Consider the following 20,194-nt stretch of genomic DNA (forward strand, 5'->3'; position numbering starts at 1 on the left):
AGTTGTACAAGACCAGACATAGCCTATGCAGTGAGCAAATTGAGTAGATTCACGAGTAATCCAGGAGTTGAACACTGGAAAGCAATTATCAGATTGCTAAGATACTTAAGCTACACTCGTGATCATGGGCTGCACTATACCAGATATCCTGCTGTTATCGAAGGATACAGTGATGCAAATTGGATATCTGATATGAAAGACTCAAAATCTACAAGTGGATTTGTATTCACTTTAGGAGGTGCAGCAATTGCGTGAAAATCTTCTAAACAAACTGTAATAGCCAGATCCACGATGGAATCTGAGTTTATAGCTCTTGACAAATGTGGTGAAGAGGCTGAATGGCTGCGTCACTTTTTAGAAGATGTTCCAGGATGGGAAAAACCAGTGCCGGCCATATGCATACATTGTGATAGCCAATCTGCAATTGGAAGGACATAAAATACAATGTATAATGGTAAGTCTAGACATATACGTCGTAGACACAATACCATTAGACAACTACTCTCAACTGGAGTTATCTCTGTCGACTATGTAAAGTCAAAAGATAATATAGCGGATCCGCTCACTAAAGGGTTAAACAGAGAAATAGTTGCAAAATCGTCAAGGGGAATGGGGCTCAAGCCTATAAAATAAATTGGTGCGAAGGAAAACCCAACCTACGCTGACTGGAGATCCCAAGAACTAGGTTCAATGGGACAACCTAATCGCATTAATTTGGAGAATCACTGTGGGGGTTATCCCTAGTCCATTCCTATTATGAAACATTGAATGTTGAGGATAAGCTTACGGCTTTTAATGATTCTGATGAGAAGAATATAGAATCACCTATGTGAGAGAGAAGTGGGGCCGCTTCGAAGGAATTGCAATGCTCAATTCTAGACCCTCTCGCAGAACCAGGCGTGTGTTCATGGCCAAAACGAACACAATCATGAGAACTGAATAGTATCAGGGAGAGTCTTGTGTGAAATATATCTTAATTTACATAAACGGCAGAACAGTTCAAGGACATCATGTCTACTGGTCAGCTAGTAAAGCAAATATATTTCATGAGGGAAGGTTCAAAGGAATACACCTACCTATCCTATGCAGGATTCAACTGTAGAACTTTGTCACCGAGATGTATATCAATTTTCATTCATGTGGGGGATTGTTGGAAATTTGAATAAAAATTACATGTCTTGAATGTGGGAGTGCCTTTTGGTTCTCCACATTCTTGAGTTGGTTGTGGCTCATTATTGTGGAGTGTCTTTTGACTTTCCACATTCTTGAGTTACTTGAAAACTTGTGGCTCTTCATATTCTTGAGTTAATGGGAAGATTAATTGAGTTAATTAATCTGGCATGACTCTTGGTATTCTTTTTGGGGGCTTATAAATAGTGTGCTCATTTCATCATTTCAAGTGCATGAAAATCTTTTCTCTTTCAAGTATTCTCTTGCATTTCATCTTGTTAGCTTTTTTTTGGCCTCCGTTAAATCTCGGTGATAAAGTAAAGGTACGCTTTCAGTTCGTCGTAGTAGTGTCTCGTGCTAAGTCACTGCTGGTTGTTCCGTTGTATCCTGGGAAACAGACGTCCAAGTTCATCCTCGAAGCACATCCCGGAGGGGACGAATCTGTTTTAAGGACACTGTATTTTCATACAGGCCTCGGTTTGCTTTATTTTAAGCATTGTGCTACTGTTTTGTTCATACTACTAGTTCGTTGGTTTTAGTATACCTTTCTGTTTATTCCATACATTTTGTATAACAAAAAACTAGTAAATGTATGACAATGTCTATTTAATATGAAATTTAGGTGGAATTCTCAAAAGAAAAGACAAAAATCGGAAGTGTATTTGTCTTAAATAAATTCAACAGTCCATTTTTCAAGTCTATTTTCCTGAATAAACTGGTAAAATTCACTCTTGACATGTTATTATTTGAAAATGTATTCATTTCATTATTAATAAATTAAGTTGTAAAGTTAGTAATGCACTTTTTTGGATATGATTATTGTATTGACATTGAATTTATTTTTGAAAAAAAATAGTTTTAATGATAATATTAGATATTATAGGCTCAACATATACAATTTTTTATTTAATAATAAGTATGTTATTTAGATATTTTTAACATTTGGATTGGAAGTAAAATTTTGCTACGTAGATAAAATTTCGTTAGCTACGCCCCTATCGACACCACATCATGAGAATGACCAAAATTACAAAATAAAACTCTATTTTAAAGCAAATCTATTTTAAAATACTGCAATTTTTGTACCAAATACAATATTCATCTACAACTCATCTACTTCAAACCTTACTCTAAAAAAAAATATTCTCGAAATATTCTTTTTTATTTGATTTATTTAAATTTATTTTATTTTTTGAACGAAATGTGGACATTCTTCAACACATCTATTTGATATATTTTAATTTTAATGTTTAAATATCTAATCATTAAAATAATTTTATTAAAAAAATATTTATAATCTTTAATATAAATATTTATAATAAATAAAAATAAATTTTTTAAAAAAAAAGCACAAAAAAACGTTAGGACATCTTTAGGGTAAATTAAATTAAACTGCAGTAAAATGTTTTGATACGGTCCTGGTTCTTGTAGCATCGGACATGAGATTTTTGTGGCATTAGGAGAGCACAAAAAAACATTAACTTTAAAACTTGACATTCATATATTTTTTTTATCGATAAATAAAACAATATAAATAATATGAATTCTATAAATAAAATATAAAAAAATTTATCATCCAAAACAATTTGTCACAAGTGAATACTAATAAGGCTAAGATCATCAAAACAAAATATGAAATTCATGTTTCGAAACAGTAATATTAACTTGAATATTTTCCGTCTCACAATTTTGGAAGCGAAAATATTGATTAAATTTGCATAACAAAATTTCTCGACCACTTTTTTATTGATCAATAACATAGCCAATACATTTAGTTTTTCTTGTAATATAGTTGATCGAAAATAAGTTTTGAGCGATTTTAACTTGCAAATGGCAGATGAAACATTTGATGGATCACAAAACTTATGCAACCAAATGTCAGGAAATCACTTGAAACATATCAATAGATAAAGAAATTGAGCGATAACGACAATAGTAAAAATGTGGATGATATGATTTTTGGCGGGAACTTACGAAATAGGTATTTCGGATTGATTATTGAATCTTGCTGAAAGTTTATGAGTGAGATTAAAAAAATAAATAGATGGTAGAACTTAAAGTTTTTATAACAGGTCACTACTGCTCATTGATCATTATTTATGAGATGAAATTACATGTTAACTATGTCATACTATACAAGTAAATTTGATGCCTCCATAACTTTGGGGGTAGTGGCGACATGTTCGGGCTGGGTTCGGTTTCGGGTTCAATTTTGTTTTTAAACAAGTTGAAACGCAAAAACACGTACAAAAAAATTAATTGTGTTTGTCCTCATTTTATCTGCAAATGGGATGTTTCCAAGTTCCCACTCCTCCGGTTTCCTTGCTCCCCCAACAATGCCTATTTTCATAATGTGGATACAATAAATTTATTTTCTTCATCGTACGTCACATGTTACTTAATGCCCTGAAGAAGGAAAGCCAAATGGAATCCGGAATTAATAAAATACAATGTCTTGAAAACACACACACACCCACGTCAACCACATGCAGCAATTATAGAATATGACTTCGAATTTGTTGACACGATGTCGCTACCCATACCAATCATATTTTATTTATTGTTATTTATATCACGTAAACAATGACATATAAGTAAATTATACATTTTTTTTGTTTCGTTCAATGTTTGACTCAAATTCTACACAATAGCAGAGATAAAGTAAAACCTCAATACATTGACAATCTCTTAAGATCGCGAAAATTTTTATATGGCAAAAACTTGTGTGAGACGGTCTCACGGGTCGTATTTGGTGAGACATACATCTTATTTGGGTCATCAATAAAAAATTATTATTTTTTATGCTAAGAGTATTACTTTTACCGTCTCACAAGAGACCTACTATTTTTAAATTTAGAGAAATATCAGTTAATCGATAAATTAATAATAATTTATTATTTTAATGATTATTTTTTCTATTCTCAAAAACAAATTTAATTACCTAAAAATTTATGCAATCAATGTTTAATAATTAAATAATATTACATTATAATGAATAATAAAATAAAATTCGACGTTTAATGTGAATATAAGTATCTCTGAAACTAATTTTGCGAAATTAGTTGTTTTATTAATTTATCGAAATTATCAATTCAGTAAGTTGTACCAAGTCGGGACAAAAAAAAAATATTTGAGAGCTTATTAATTTATCAATATTAATCTAAAAGCTTTACTATATAATAATTTATCATTTCTGTATTGTATAATATTTATCATCTCATTTCACAATTATACTTCTGTACCTGCGAATAAACTTTATCTTATTCCTTGTAATTAATTTCGTCATAAACTCGAAGAAAATGTTACAACATTAAAATCTTTTACATAAACAAGACCAGATAAATTTCTGAATTTCTGTTCATGCTGACCAACTCCATATATATCTACTCATTAATATTTAAATCAGTTCCGATTATTTTATTATTAAAAGTTTGCTGTGTGTACGTATACCCCGTCTTCATACAGCTTGTCAAGGCTTCTTCTGAGAAAGAGGTAAGCAATTTCAGGTAGTAAGAACCAAATCAGGCGCCGACATGAATTGTGCTGTGTCTACACATTGGCCGGCATCCATTCTTGAATCAATCTCTAAGCATATATATATATATATATATATATATACATCGGAATGATCAAGCCCTCATGCATCCATCCATATATATATCTTCAACATTACATTCATTTCAGGTCATATATATACATACACACACGTGTTTGTGTGCAATCAAGAGAGGCTATCTAGTTGGCATCAATGGCAGGTGCAGGAGAATTGAATGGATTTCAAGATAACTTGGCGTCGATGGCGGATAAGTTAGGAGGGGAGGGGCTGATAGCAGAACTTTGTAAAGGGTTCAGCCTTTTAATGGACAGGGATAAAGGGGTGATCACGTTTGAGAGCTTGAGGAAGAACTCAGCTTTTCTTGGATTGCAAGATTTCAGGGATGATGAGTTGAGGAGTATGGTCGAAGAAGGCGATCTTGATGGGGATGGGGGGGTTGATCAGATGGAGTTTTGTGTACTCATGTTTAGGTTGAGCCCAGAGCTAATGGAGCGATCTGAAGCATGGTTGGAACATGCTCTTTACCAGGAGTTCGTGCAGCATGGGAAGAATTAACAAGTTAATTACAAGTTTTCTATGTTATTTGATTTGATTTGATTTATCGGTATTCTATTTATGGGTCAGGGGCTCATCGGACCCGAGAATGTCGATATAAGTTGTAACATTTCCATCATCTATTCACAGTTTTTTTTCGAAATGTATACTCTTGAATAATAAAAGATCATTTTCGTTCATCATCCCGAAATACTACTATTTTGTTATGTCTTCTTCTTGTTTTATTGACAAACTTTCGTACGGCAAAGAAAGGGGGCATCATAATTCTTCATGAATTCAGATATAGTTGGGTTAAAGGGGTAACCCTTTCTCCAATAGTAGTGGATTTTTTAAAAAAAGAAGATTCTTCCCCAGAAGGAAAGAGTATGGCCGCATGTTTCAACGAGAAAAACCTCCCAAACTTATCAACCACAACCACAGCAATTTTTCTGGTATATTTTCTATGTGAAATCAAAAGATCATCAACCAACGAGAAAGCCGATTAACGACCATGATTAACATTGTTGAAAGCTATCGATATTTACCAAAATCAAACTTATAACTCGAATACGTCCATCTTATCTACAATTACCTGCTGATAGAATGTCTTGTAGACGGGGTAAGTCCCATGTGACTCGTTTTTGAGTTTTGCAAAGAGAGTTTGAATGGTTTGTATTCTGTCAAATCAATTTCTTTTGGAGATGAATAGCTTGGCTCATCCACCTTTCCAATCGTCTCACCTCGATCAGTTTTGGTGGAAGTTACTTTGGCATCTCCATCTTCCTCCCAAAGTTCGTATCTTTACGTGGCGTCCATCCTGAGGCTTTATCCCGACTGTTGCCAACCTGTGTTCGAGACATGTTCCGACGACGAGTGTTTGTCATTTTTGCAAGTTTGATTTTGCTACAACTTGCTATTGTCTTCTGTTTTTCTCTGAGGTACATCATGTTTGTAAAAACACATTTTTTTGGGAGATATCTTCGCTAGTTTCGAATCACACACCTTTTGCTGAATGTAGTAAATTCTTATCAAAGATACTAAAAGGAGGATTTTGTATTGTTTGTTATTATGGCATGAGTTGTGTAACAGAATACATGCATCCACTCAACAACAATCGAATTTCAAAGTTGATTGGGCTAAGTCATTGTTGGGCATATTCCAAAAATCTCGAAGTATGGCAAGCCATCAGTTTACCAACATTTGTATCTTTTCAAATTCTCTTCGGACGTTTCAAGTATGATAAAAACTTGTGTGAGATGATTTCACGAGTAGTATTTTGTGAGACAGATCTCTTATTTGGATCATCTATGAAAAATATTATTTTTTATGATAAGATTATTACTTTTTATTGTGAATATCGATAGGGTTGACCCGTCTCACATATAAAGATTCGTGAGACCGTCTCACAAGAGACCTATTCTTCAAGTATTAGATAGATTCAATGACCTTTTATTCTTGGATATGTAATCACTTCTGGATTCGACAAATTTCCATTACTAATTTGTGCTAATCACTTCTGGAAATTGACTAAGATAAATAGGCATGTGCTAATCAATACGTCCATCTTATCAACAATACTCAATCTCATCCATTCTTAAGCTAATTCCATTACTAATTATTTAAAATTAATTTTATTATATCTATCTATATGCACGTATCACTTATTTATCCGTCAAAGGTTTGAATTTAATGATAATTTTTTATATGGATATGTTTATTTACTATTCAGTCAATTTCGAAAAAAATTAAAAATTATATATATATATATATATATATATATATATATATATATATATATATATATATATGAGTTTCAATTAATTGGATTAATTAATTATGTTTTGTTGATAAATAACAAGTGAATAGAACTCGCCAGCCACTACCAAACAACAATTAGGGTTTTTGATTCTACACTTGCGGTGGTACTCGTCGCCGCCGTCTCCAAGTTAAAAAATTATTGCTTTTAATCCAGAATTGGTCGTTTCGTAGCCTGCTTTTCGATTAGTTTTATGTTCTGTGAAGGAAAAGATGTACGCTTCTCGAGGAAGTAATAATACCTACGGCCAGCAGCAACCCTACTCTTCCCGGTCTTCCTATGCTTCTCAAAACGTATGTTTCTATGCTCACTCGAATTGTGTATATTTATGAATTCTGGGATTTGTATTTCATTCAATCCTTGTAAGATACGGAGGACGAAACGTGTATATTCATGAATTATGGGATTTTGTATTTCATTCAATTCTTGAAGGGTACGGAAGACGAAACGTGTGAAACGGCCATGTTTATGAAATTGTTTTAATTTTGGTTCTTGTAGTTAGGATCTGCATATTCGGGCCATCCTTCCGCAGCAGAAAAGCCGTCGCATTATGGGGGACAGTATAGTTCGGTTTATGGGTCCGCGGCACAGCAGGTTGTGGTCGACTTTTTTTTTGCCACATGCTTTTGACCCTTTTTTTAATCGAATTTATGCGTTTTTTCAGTTGGCATTTGATTCAATTTCATATGAAGGATTTTTGGACAATATATTTAGTTTTCTTCTATTATTTCATTCTCGTGACATGCGTTACTCATAAACTGTGATACTGCACAAACAAGGTTTGCATTGCCGCGGTATTTGTGTTTCACTGCCTGAAAAGTTTTGGATTTGTCCTTTCTTGAACGATTCATTTGCAATTTCAATGCTTTTACCTTGAAACTGGTCTCAAACCCTTCTAAACTTCAACAGTATCAGTTTCTTGATAAATGATGTTAATATGTTGCAGGTGAGTATTATATGTTATTTCACATTATTCAAATCAAATGTGTTAACTAATTTGTTCGTGTGGCATTGCTTACAAGTCGTAGGACTCTTTCTGTTATTTTACTTGGACCAGTGCTTTTTCTTTGAGGATTGAATAATTGATGGTCAGCTGTTATAACTTGAATCTTTTAATATTATTTTATGGTACTATGGTTGATAGATGGGCTTTAGTTTGGCCTAGGACAATGTTCTATACTCTAGTAGACCAGTCCACATTAGGTTCTTTTTCTTAATTTACCTATGTATATATATCATAAATCTAAAGATCATCATACTAATTGTGTAAAAAGACGAAATGTGATTACTATAGCTGGTTTGGCTTATAAAAAGATAAATATGATTAGAATAGCTGGTTTTTGTTAATTAATTGGAAACTAAATGATAACTTTAGACCATATATAGTTGTTTTTTCGTGTGCGTTAGTGACATCCTTATTAGTATATTTGAAGGTTTCTTGGCATCTCTAGTTCTAATGATGTTTTATGAATTGGATATCAGATGAAAAATTACCAAAATAAAATAAGGAGTAAATTTAGAAATATCAAGTTACTCAATTAGTCTGGCAACGAAGTAGTTTGATTGTATTTACAGGACATTGTATATTTATCATATTTTTGACATGTTCATCTATGTATTTGGTTAAGCTATTATACAATACGATCATTAAGATTTATTTTGTTCCTTAACGCATCAGTTATTTCTATTTTAGCTCACCATACTTTAGAGTCCTGGTTTCTCCTCTGGATGAAACGATAATTGTTTGAAGAAAGTGGAGAGAAAAAATATGTGATTGTTTAGTAATTATGTTTTAAATGGTTTATTTGAAAAGTGATATAATGAAGTGATCAAAACTTTTGAAAAAACTTTATGGAATGAAGCTTTTGTATGTATAGACCAAATTATAAATTTTCGGTTGAGTTGAGTTTAAAATCCCAGACAAACAATGCTGTTGAAAAATAGGATATACCACCTAGAATTCCGGCTCATAGACATCTGAAATGATCTATATAGTATATATGTTCTTTGATTAATATTTACATGTCCTTATAGCTTTGTATCAAGTTCTTTGACAGGTTGCTGTTTCTTGATTCCCTTAGGTTACGCTCGACTTATCGTTCTTAAACTGAAGAACTTCACTTCAACATTAATCATGTTATCTTTAGCTCTAGTATCAATTTCAGTTCCTTTATGTATCTTTTTCTCCATTTGATTTATGCTTTTGAGAAGGTATGAATGCTTCAATCGATTGTAATGTTGTTTCATATCTGGTTGGGTAAAATGGTGTATTTATTACCACTCTTAATAGATTTCTCCAATGGTTGCAAAGGGATCTGCAACAACCACTTTAGAAGGCCGGGGTAATTATGGATCCTCCATTCCAGAATCGCCTAGGTTCGCATCAAATGATTATGTCTCATCTTCAAGTCATGACTATGGACATAAAGTTGACCAGCTGCATTCTGATAGAAATTCGGATTATCCCGCAATTGATAGACACCAATATGATGGGAGCCACCGTTCATATGTTGGGAGGGATTTACCTAGTGAAGCCATTGGTAGATACGTTGATTCAGTTTCTTTTGGCCAAGAACATCAGGTATTGAATGGTGCGATTTACTTCTTTAAAGTATTACGTTTGTTACATTGGTATCAGTTAGATAAATTGGTAAGCTGAGCTTGGTATAGTATTCGTGTTTCATAATCCTTAGGGATGATTTAATGTGAATTTTTTATGTCTTATTGATCTGTTTTTATGTTAATTACATATGATTAAATTGTCTATTATAATATTTTAAGTTCTAATTAGTTGTGTTTTATAATTTCCTTTTAACCACTTAGGACCAAATATCTAACCTTATATATTTGTATTTCATTGATTTTATTGTTTGCAGTCTAAGATGTATGATCGTGTGGAACAAGCAACAGTGCTTAGGCAAGAACAAATGCTAAAGGCTCATACACTATCTACCCCTATTGAAGGGGGAGCTAGGTAATGTAATGTTAAGCCTGTATCAGTCTTTTCTTATTATTTTTGCATGCTAGATTGTTAGTATCATTCTTTCCGGAGTAGATGAAAGGTGTGATTTTCATTGGTCCTCGTCTTAGGAACTAGGTGATGCTAATATTATGCACTCTACTCATCACACCTCTGATCATGTGATGAGCTTTAAACTGAATCTAGTTTTTTGTAAATAGTTATTTTTTGTCAAATGAATATCAAATGAAGAGACCGTTATTATGATAGTGGACTGTCTGATCATGTGATGAGCTTTAAACTGAATCTAGCTTTGTAAATAGTTATGTTTTGTCAAATGAATATCAAATGAAGAGACCATTCTTATGATAGTGGACTGGCGCACAACAAATGTGTGTAAGGTTTCATACAATCCACTGCACTGAGCAAAAAATTTCTGGCAGACAAGCTGATTACCTTGCAGCAAGGGCCCTGGTTCATCGTCCTGCCCAAGATCCTATTGCCTATGGTGGAAGAATTGATCCCGACTTACGTAGTTTAGCTTTGGTTAGTGGGTCATCATATAATGGACAACATACTACATCAATATTAGGAGCAGCTCCACAGCGAAGTGTTGATGAACTTATATATGCTCAGAATTCAAATCCTGGTTATGGAGTGAGTTTGCCTCCTGGTAGGGACTATGGAGCAGGGAAGAGCCACATTAGCACATTGCTTGAATCAGATTACCCAAGCAGCATGTTGGCACGGGTTGGTCATCCAAGAGTTGATGATCGTAAAGATGACAGGAGTAGACATGGCCGGGAGCTGGATCGCAGAGATCACGAGAAAAGGGATTACTTGCTTGAGCGAGAGAAAGATAGAGAGAGAGAGAAGGAGCGACTACGAGAACATGAAAGAGAGAGAGAAAGAGAACGGGAAAGAGAAAGAGAAAGAGAAAGAGAAAGGGAAAGGGAACGAGAAAGAGAAAGAGAAAGAGAAAGAGAGAGAGAAAGAATCCGAGAAAGAGAAAGGGAACGAGACAAGGAACGTGAAAAAGAACGACAACGAAGGGAGAAGGAGAGGGATCGAGAGCTCAAACGCAGCCTGGAATTGAGGCGTGAACGTACTCCCTCAAGACTCTCCAGGGACCGTCGAGGTTCCTCGCAGGCAAAAGATGTCAGATCTGCTCGGCGAGAATCCCCACGTCATGAAATTTTGCATAGGTGGATCATATTTAATTTGTATTCTTATAGTTATGTATGTTACACAGCTTATCAATCTTGTACTCTACCTAACTTGGTGTTCTACGATGCTGAAGGCCTCAATCCCAGCATCAATCCCCTGTAAGACAAAAGAGGAGAGAGTATGTCTGCAAGGTAAAAACAATTATCCCACAGGCTACCTGTTGCAGAATAGTCAGAGAAATTGATATTAAATAGTAATTGACTTCTCTTCGAGAACCTCAATAGGGATTTTGTCCGTCAGCCATTGTTATTTCAGACCACCATGATTGAATATTATTGCCTCCTTCTCTTTTATTCTTGCAAAGCCTGCTTTATTCACTTCTTTCTCTTTTAGTCTTGCAAAGCCTGCCTTATTATCACTTCTCTCTCTTTTAGTCTTGCAAAGCCTGCTTCAGTATTCCAGTTGCATGTTCATATGTATCTTTTCACTGCATCTCAATGTCTCCAGTTGAAGACCGCTTTGATTCCTCTCCCCTTCCTTCTTGTAAAGTTCTTTGAATCTCCCATGTGTGCCATCAACAATTTCTGTTTGTATGACGCAATATATATTTTTTGTTTTTAGAGCTCATGGTTATCCATATACTTATCTTGTTGTTGACTTTCTTCACTATTTCTCATCAAAGTAAAAGCCGCATCCAATGTGAAATTCTTTGGTATCGTTTCTTATTCACTCTCTATTCGACATTGTTAAACCTCTGCTACCGACATAGTTGCATTGATGAAGATATATTATTTTCCTGTTGATAGCTTCACCAGGAAACCATTTGCTTTGGATAATGTAGAGAAGATTCCAACGTGTTTGTAACTAGACAACACTAATGAATTGTATTTCTGAATCCATTTAATAATAGTTGCACCCTAATTCATGGCATTTTTTTTGTTGTAGATCTTTTCATTTAGCTTTGTAGCAGATGAGAGGGATTATTTGTCATTAGATAAGCGATATCCTCGGCTTTATGTATCTCCAGAATGCTCAAAGGTATTGCCTATTCTTCTAACTAGTATAATTTTCATGCTTTGACTTCTGTATACGAATTCACTTTGTTGGCTGCTTGTAGGTTATCGTTAATTGGCCGAAGAAGAAACCAATGCTCCATTTCTACACTCCTGTGAGGTAATTTATCTTTTGGCTTCTTCTTTGGTGTCATGATTGAACTTGTCATCTTGCAAATAAATTTATTTTCTATAAATGTTAATGCTTTTTATTATTAATGTTAGATTGTGCTTTAGCATCATTATTCTGATGTTGAAGTCACTTAGAAATAACACGGTGATGTAATTATTTTAAGTTATATTTCAACTAAAATATACTCTTTGGAATTTTTAAATGATAATAACGTTTGCTTGAATAGTTTTGAGCATGACTTTGTTGAAGACACGACTTCCATGGAGAGGACAGAATCACCTTCTAAACAACTGGGAACTGATGTGACAAAAGCAAGACAAACTACTGTTTGGAATGCGAAGGTTAGCTCATAAGGATTGATCTATGTGTGTGTATATATGTGATATGTCGATGCATAAACGTTGAGGTATTTTTGTCTCATGGCTACTTAAAAATTTGTGTGGAAACTTCCACTTTTACGTGGGACGTTGTGTGCCTCAAAGCCTGGAAAGACCCAGACTATTTTTTCTCTGCATAGATTGGCTCTAGCGGTCTTACTGAGATCTTAGGCCATATTTACAACCCAAAATTGCTCCTGTATTCCATGTGAGATGATGTTGCAATTCCACAACTGAAAAATGTAATGCCCCTTGTTGCACTCACTACGTCTTACTGTAACCAACTCCACTTATCCAATAACACCCAAGTGCAGATAGTGCTGTGAGATTTTCTCATATGCCGTTTGTAAGGACCGGTTTCCTTCCTATAATCGTAGTTTAGTGCCAACATGTTTCCTGAATGTTTTTAGTTTCTTGAGCTTGCTTTACCACTTGAAGTGCTCGGCATGAATCACGGAGCCCAATTAAGTCAAAAGAGGACCAACAATTGTGTGCTATGCAAAGACCTTTTTTGTGTATTTCTAATGTTGATTTTGATTACAACAATTATCACTGCTAGAGCAGGCATAAAGTGATGTGATGATCATATGCAAACCTATTTTTTTTAAGTAAAACCTAATTCTTCTCTTTCTTTTTTCTCTCGTATCAGATTCTTCTGATGAGTGGACTGAGTCAAAATGCTCTGGCAGAGCTGTCATCCCAAAGAAACTATGATGACCGTGTACCGCATTTTTGCAATATGCTTAGATTTTCTATCCTGAAACGTAATAATAGTTTAATGGCAATTGGGGGCCCATGGGACGCAATTGATGGCATTGATCCATCGGTTGACGACTCCTCGTTAATTCAAACAGCTCTAAGGTTTTTCTCTTGAGGAATTTTCTTTATTTTTTTTATTTTTAGTTTGTTCTGAAATGGTTCCTGTGGTAGGTATGCAAAAGATGTGACCAATCTTGATCTGAAGAACTGTCAGCACTGGAATCGTTTTCTCGAGGTAGTCTTTTATCTTTTTCTTTAAGAAGCTATTAATTTCAAATAGAGCTCTATTAGATCTCTGCCTGAAGATGTGCGATATGTTGGTTACACGTACCGATAATGCATTAGACTTTGAAGAGAACAAATAACTCATTTTAAGAAATATATTTCCAATAATTAACCTGATATTTTTGTCTCATATGCTGAAAAAGTTTTTGTATTTAGACTGAAGCCTTTAAAACGAGCGAATCTCAGCAGTGATTTGTAAACTGGCTCGTATTATTAGATCGTTAGTTGTCAGGTGTCTCTAAAGTTCAAACAATTTTGATAGAGTACCCACCATATCTTGCACCCTTAAAATGTAATGCATGACGGTTCTAGTCTGTTTCTGCAGAAGATAATTGATAGAAACAACGATAATATTTAATAATTGCTCTCTCCAGGAGTCGGAATACTCATCTAGATTTTCATTATCCTCAAACTTATTTGCATGGTTCCGGTATGAGTTGTGAGTTGTGAGTTGACTTCACATTCTAGATTGCCTTATCATATAACTCTCTTGTCAGACAAATCTAGCAGAAGCTCTGGATTTGTTTATTTTTGCCTTGAGGTTTGACTTATGTGATTTCGTGGTGAGTTCTCCCCCCCCCCCCCCCCCTCTCTCCCTCTTTTAAGCTTTTTTATTCTGGAAAGACCATGATGAATCTATCGAGTTTGACGATAATAGTTGCATTCCATTATAATAATACTTAATAGAAAGCGTGTATTCATTAAAAGTATCATTTTGGGAATCCATTATCGTTTTGGGAATCCATAATGCTGCATTTTTAATCTGGAGGAGTTTTTAATTGAAGGAAAATAATGAAAAAAATTTACTTGTGAAGGTCTTGGATGATATGGTTGCCATAATGATCACACTTTTAAATCTCACAAATGTACCTCAATTTGAGCTGATTTACAATAAACAACTACAAAATGTTTGTCATTCTTAATTTCCAGACTTGTTTGTTGTAGCTCTGACATGTTTGCCGACTTGTCATTAAACATTTTGATATGCAGATCCATTATCAGAGAGTTGGAAAAGATGGGCTCTTCAGTCACAACGAGGTAACTGTGTTATATGTTCCCAATCTGACTCAGTGTCTTCCTTCCCTGGATTTATGGCGAGAACAGTGGCTTAATCACAAAAAAGCAGTTTCTGAGAGGGAGTTGAAGCTCACTATGAAGAAAGAGGTATGATTTAATTTTGTATGTATGTCAAATTATTCGTCCTAACCTTCATTTGATAATGATATAAAATACTACAATTGCATCATGAAGAAAACAAATGGGTATCTCTGGCATATATATCGCCATTCATTCATAAAGCTGATTCTTGACTCTGAATTTTATTTATAGTTAGAACACGTGTGTTCTTGCCTTTCACTGATTGTTTTGTGCAGACTATGTTATCCTCTTTCTTATCTAAATTAATCTACGTACTTCATACTTGATTGAAATTTTATACGGTGGAAGGCATGCATTGCTTCCCTTTGTTTAGCGAGTCCTTTGTTTTGTGAGTGGGATCCCATGCTTTCTCTTTGCTCTGGAGTTGATGACTGCTGAATATTCAAGACTGGGGATGGATTGCATGGTTTCATTGAATGTTACTACAGATTATTTCTGTTATTCGTAAGACTAGGTTAGAGGGTATCTTTCTTCTCTAGAACTATGATATTAGATTGCATCAACTAGAGTGATACTACTATCAGAGTATAATGATCTTCTAAACTGCTGCTAGACTTTGTTATTTTAATGAAACTTTTGTCCTCAAAACTGTGGCCTAAAGTAACCATGTAGCTGGGATAAGAATGTCATGGCAGATTTGCCATTCAACGGGAAGAGGTTTGGACTGGTTGGTGGTGATCATGTACATGGGTTGGTTACAAGTTCCACCCTTTGAAGAGAAAGAATAGAGCTTTTCCGAGCCCATTCAGAGGTCACAAGTCACATCATGCACAAGCAATGAATCATGGTTTATTTTTTACTTGTTAACCTAGAAACATGTAGTATATGCTATTTCATGAGATAATCCTTGTAGTTCAGATATCGAAATTATGCCTGTGTATGCTTTATTGAGCTGCCAAGTTTCATTCTTATGTTCTCGCTCTACTCATCAACCACCTAAGCCATGTCTTCCCTCCATTCTGTTTATAATTTTAAGGTTCTGATTTTTTTAATATACTAACTAGATAACTGGTGACAAGGAAGGAGTCACAAAAGGTGACAGTCTGAACTCTGGAACTGTAATGTCAAAAGCTGGACAACTAATAAAGAAAGAGTCTTCTTCAGGGCCGTCGGCAGAGGATAATAAAAAGGAGAAAGATGCTGACACGATGGACGATAAAGGGAACATAGTTTCAGAAGAGGGTGATGAGAAAAATCAATCTGTTGAAAGCAAAGAAGTGATTGTAAATGAGGAGAAAAATGTTGCAAAGAATGTTCAAGGAGAAAATTTCAGTGCTCAGACAGCTGTTGGCGTTAAGCCTGGAAAGAAGAAAATCATAAAGAGGATTGTTAAGAAAAAAGTTGAGAATAAGAAAGACTCGACAGAAAATGCCACTGACAAGAATGATGAATTGAAGAAAGAGGATACTGAAGGAAATAGTATTCTTTCTGAAGTAGTTGGGCTACAGAAGGGTTTATCATCCGAATCTTCAGCTATTAAAACTTTTGCAAGGAAGAAGATCGTGAAAAAGCCACTGAAATCTGCTGCTAAGCAAGGCGCAAGCAAGACCCTTGAGTGTAACACAACAAATGAATCAGGGAGCACCAAGGATAAAACAACAGTTAAATCAGAAGACAACACTTGTGCTGTTGTCCAAGATGGTAGCACCAAAGTTACTGTAAAAAGGAAAGTAATTAAGAGGGTCCCGAAGAAAAAGGCTGCCTCAGCAGATACTGGCAGCATTGTGGCTATGAAGGACGTGGGAGAAATAAAGATAACTCAGCTGGATGACAATAAAGAAGCTGTTAACAGTGAGATGAAGGAGAGCATATCCAAGGATAAAAGCAGTCCCAAAATGAAACAACAAACAGTTATGCTTGAGAAGCAGGAGAAAAAGGAAGAGGTGGTGGAAAAGGAACAATCATCTGGGTCTAAAATTGACACCGATATTACGAAGCAGAATGTTTCTCGAATTGACAGTCAAACAAAATCAAATGAAAATGGGAAGCCCAAGGACAAGAAAACAGGGAAAGATCGTCTTGAAAACGATGAGTCTAAAAACAAAGCTGTGGTGAAAGAAAAGAAAAAGAGCGATGATCCTCCTCGACATCCTGGGTTGTTTCTTCAAACAAAAGGGAGCAAGGATTCAAAAGTAAGTATCATGCATAACACATTATCCTTGATATCAATATATTGATATAATTACTCCAAGTTTTCTGTGCTCGTACCCCAGCATTGTTCAGTGGTATTTTCTTTGGTCTAACAGCTCCAGTCATTATCACTTTCACTGGATTCACTCTTGGATTATAGTGCCAACGATACTGAGGAATCGACCTTTGAGGTTTGTTTTGACTTTGTATGTGAAAATAATCTCATGCTTGACTGATGTCTGATATTACATTCCACATCATGTCACGTGTTATTCAGTCTCGCTATTTGCATGTGAAATACTTAATTCGTACTTTAATTTCATTCGTGCAGATATCATTATTTGCGGAATCCTTGTATGAGATGCTACAGTATGAAATGGGTTGTCGGCTGTTGGCTTTCCTTCAGGTTGTCTTGAGCCATCTTTCTTGTTAGTTTATTTATGTTTTTCTTATTCTTCTTAGCTTCTTTTCTTTAAATTTTAGAAGCTGCGCACTAAATTTGTTGCAAAGAGGAACCAAGGAAAGAGACCGAGAGAGCAAACTTCAAAGGAGAAAAATGAGGATAACTCATCAAGCAAGCGCGTTAAGACGGAAGATGTAGAAGCAACAAAGGCTGAAAATATTGACAACACTCAGAAAGATGATAACAACATTGTCACAGAAGAAACGAATGCTACTAAAGAGGTTGCTGAAGGTAAGGTTGAGGATGAAATTGGTGAGCAAGAGCCCGAGGAAGAAGATCCAGAGGAAGAACCAGAGGAAGATGAAGAAATGATTGACGCAATGCCACATCTCAACTCATCTAAAGAGGCAATCCCCTATACTATCTTTCTGCTTCTCCATAATGTAGAAGGAAAAAATTTAAGAATTGAAGAAAAATGTTAGTCTCAGATGTTACATATGAGAGATGGAAAGGTCATAGTTGAGGGTATCTTCTGCTCTATATATGCTATCTTCATGCTCAAGGCATTTTCAATTATATTTGTTGTAATTATTTGATTTTTTTCTCTATGCAGAAGCTTATTGATGCGGAGAAGACATATCATAGCACTGTCAGTGAATCCGTTACTCTTAAAGAGCAGAATGAACAACAGGATACCGCTACAAAAGCTTCAAAGCCTAATACTAATATGGATATGCGCGACAAGGGAAATATAGCCGAGGCTTCTAAGGCAAAAAAAGTTGACAAGGAGCTGCTGCAAGCTTTCAGGTTCTTTGATCGAAACCGTGTCGGACACATAAGGGTAAAATAACTTTTAACTCTTATCCTGGAGAATCTTAAGTAAATGATTATCTGACTCACTTCATTCGGTTTTCAGGTCGAAGATCTGAGGCTGATAATTCACAATCTAGGGAAGTTCCTCTCACACAGGGATGTTAAGGAACTTGTGCAAAGCGCACTCTTGGAAAGTAACACCGGCAGAGATGACAGGATTCTATATGGTGAGCTGGTGAAGATGACGGACATTTGAATGACGTTTTCGAACTGGGTGGGTTATATTCTCTGTCAAAGTCGGACTTCACAAGTTCAATTTTTTTGGGTTGGTTTCTATCTTGGTATAAAAATTGCATTTTTTACACTTGTGGGAATTGTTTAAACTTGAAGAAGTCTGTTGATGATCATTGTCGGATGACTAGTTTTTCTTTTTGAGATTAAATTTTTTTAAATCAACAAAACGTGTTCTTTTCACCGTTTTCAAGTCAAGTCAAGCCCATAGGTCCGGCCATTGTGTCCTCGTTCCCCATGGAAAGTAGAGATTTTTAAGACAAGTCAGATTCGTAGGTCTGTCTTTTTTACTGTCCAAATCTTAATAGTATAAATAATTCCTCAATAACCGATTTAATTAGTTGTCTATGCACAGAAACATGCCAAGTCGGTGTTTTCTCGACACACTTGTATCTGTAAAAAGTCGTGTGTTATTTTCAATTTGTCGTAGGCAGAGATTTCACATATCCCAAGGAACTACATCTTTTACGTGTATGCAACCAACGGTTTTTTCTTGCAATAATAAAAAACAAAAATTCTTATAAGATTATTTTACGGGTTCAATTTGCGATACTACTATATTATTAGATTCATAAAAAAATTATATATTTTTTACGAGTCGGTTTGATCATTTACATAAAATCAATTCATGATCAAATATATTACTACTTTTTAAGGACTGGTATGGCTCTGGAAATGGTCTCTCAGTCCCCCTATAAACACGCATCCATCATCGCAACTAATTATCTTCGTATCACCAAAAGTTAGGAGTGTAACCAACTCGTTGTCTTTTTACCCCTTCCTATGCCACTAATATATAATATTCCAACACTATTTATTATCAAAGACATGATTATTTTCACAACATAGTAAATATTAATAATAATAATAATAATAATAATAATAATAATATATCTAATCTAATCTAATCAACTTAAAGAAACCCGTAGGCAACAAAACGGTTTCACTATTTATTTATAATTAATTTTTGTAATTAAAAAGAACTAATTGCTTTCATGGTTTCTCCCAAAATGGTCAAAATCACGAATTAAATGAAGGGGTGCGCGAATTTCAATTCCACACGAAAACGTGTTGATAAATTATGTTCTCAATTTGATCACTTGTGGAATTTATTAATTTATTTTATCATAAATCATGTAGAAAACTTCTACCACATTTGATTACTTGGTTACCATAAACCAAAAGTTACAAGAATTCAAAAATTTTCATAAATAAACAAATCAATTCATAATTTGTGATGGATAAGTAGATAATTTCGAAACAATGCATGTTGGCCGGTTCAAATTTCTTGTTGGACTTCATCAATAGTCTCCAAATGTAAGTCACTCTTACTTTTGACATCTTCCTCGTATTTATCTATCTTTTACCCATTTTTTATACCCTCTTTTTAATTTATAAGCAATTCAACTATACAAATTTGGAACTCATCTCCAAATTTGTATCATTATGATATTCATTTCTCAAATCATAAATTCCTTATTAATCCATTGAGAAATTTAAATAATCTTATTTTCACATTTAAAAAATATTACACCATCTTATCTTAATAAGTTGTCGTTTATATCTATGTTTTTTATAATATATATATATA

At 34.6% G+C, this 20,194-nt stretch overlaps 2 protein-coding genes across 7 annotated transcripts; both read left to right on the forward strand.

Moving 5' to 3' along the window:
• The first annotated feature begins 4,661 nt into the window (after window positions 1–4,661).
• LOC140824529 (calcium-binding protein PBP1-like) lies at window positions 4,662–5,475 on the forward strand. Its single transcript, XM_073186109.1, has one exon. It carries the CDS (start codon window positions 4,919–4,921, stop codon window positions 5,279–5,281), a length of 363 nt encoding a protein of 120 aa, XP_073042210.1. The 5' UTR covers window positions 4,662–4,918; the 3' UTR covers window positions 5,282–5,475.
• A 1,636-nt stretch (window positions 5,476–7,111) lies between these two features.
• Window positions 7,112–18,773, forward strand: LOC140822796 (protein SHORT ROOT IN SALT MEDIUM 1-like). Of its 6 annotated transcripts, none has more exons than XM_073183687.1 (19): window positions 7,112–7,369; window positions 7,575–7,670; window positions 9,367–9,657; window positions 9,953–10,050; window positions 10,479–11,240; window positions 11,336–11,393; window positions 12,148–12,240; window positions 12,320–12,375; window positions 12,614–12,728; window positions 13,414–13,625; window positions 13,695–13,758; window positions 14,799–14,972; window positions 15,971–16,001; window positions 16,071–17,098; window positions 17,213–17,287; window positions 17,428–17,502; window positions 17,580–17,906; window positions 18,113–18,340; window positions 18,416–18,773. In XM_073183687.1, the coding sequence occupies exons 1-19, from the start codon at window positions 7,289–7,291 to the stop codon at window positions 18,566–18,568; spliced, it is 4,017 nt and encodes a 1,338-aa protein (XP_073039788.1). In that variant the 5' UTR covers window positions 7,112–7,288; the 3' UTR covers window positions 18,569–18,773. The 6 variants fall into 6 exon arrangements, with proteins under 6 accessions (XP_073039788.1, XP_073039789.1, XP_073039790.1 ...); XM_073183688.1 differs by having other exon boundaries at window positions 7,113–7,369; window positions 9,367–9,452; window positions 9,528–9,657; window positions 15,971–17,098; XM_073183689.1 differs by having other exon boundaries at window positions 7,113–7,369; window positions 9,388–9,452; window positions 9,528–9,657; window positions 15,971–17,098.
• The last annotated feature ends 1,421 nt before the right edge of the window (window positions 18,774–20,194 follow it).

This window comes from Primulina eburnea, chromosome 2 (assembly GCF_022965805.1).
Source record: "Primulina eburnea isolate SZY01 chromosome 2, ASM2296580v1, whole genome shotgun sequence".
Lineage (NCBI taxonomy): Eukaryota > Viridiplantae > Streptophyta > Magnoliopsida > Lamiales > Gesneriaceae > Primulina > Primulina eburnea.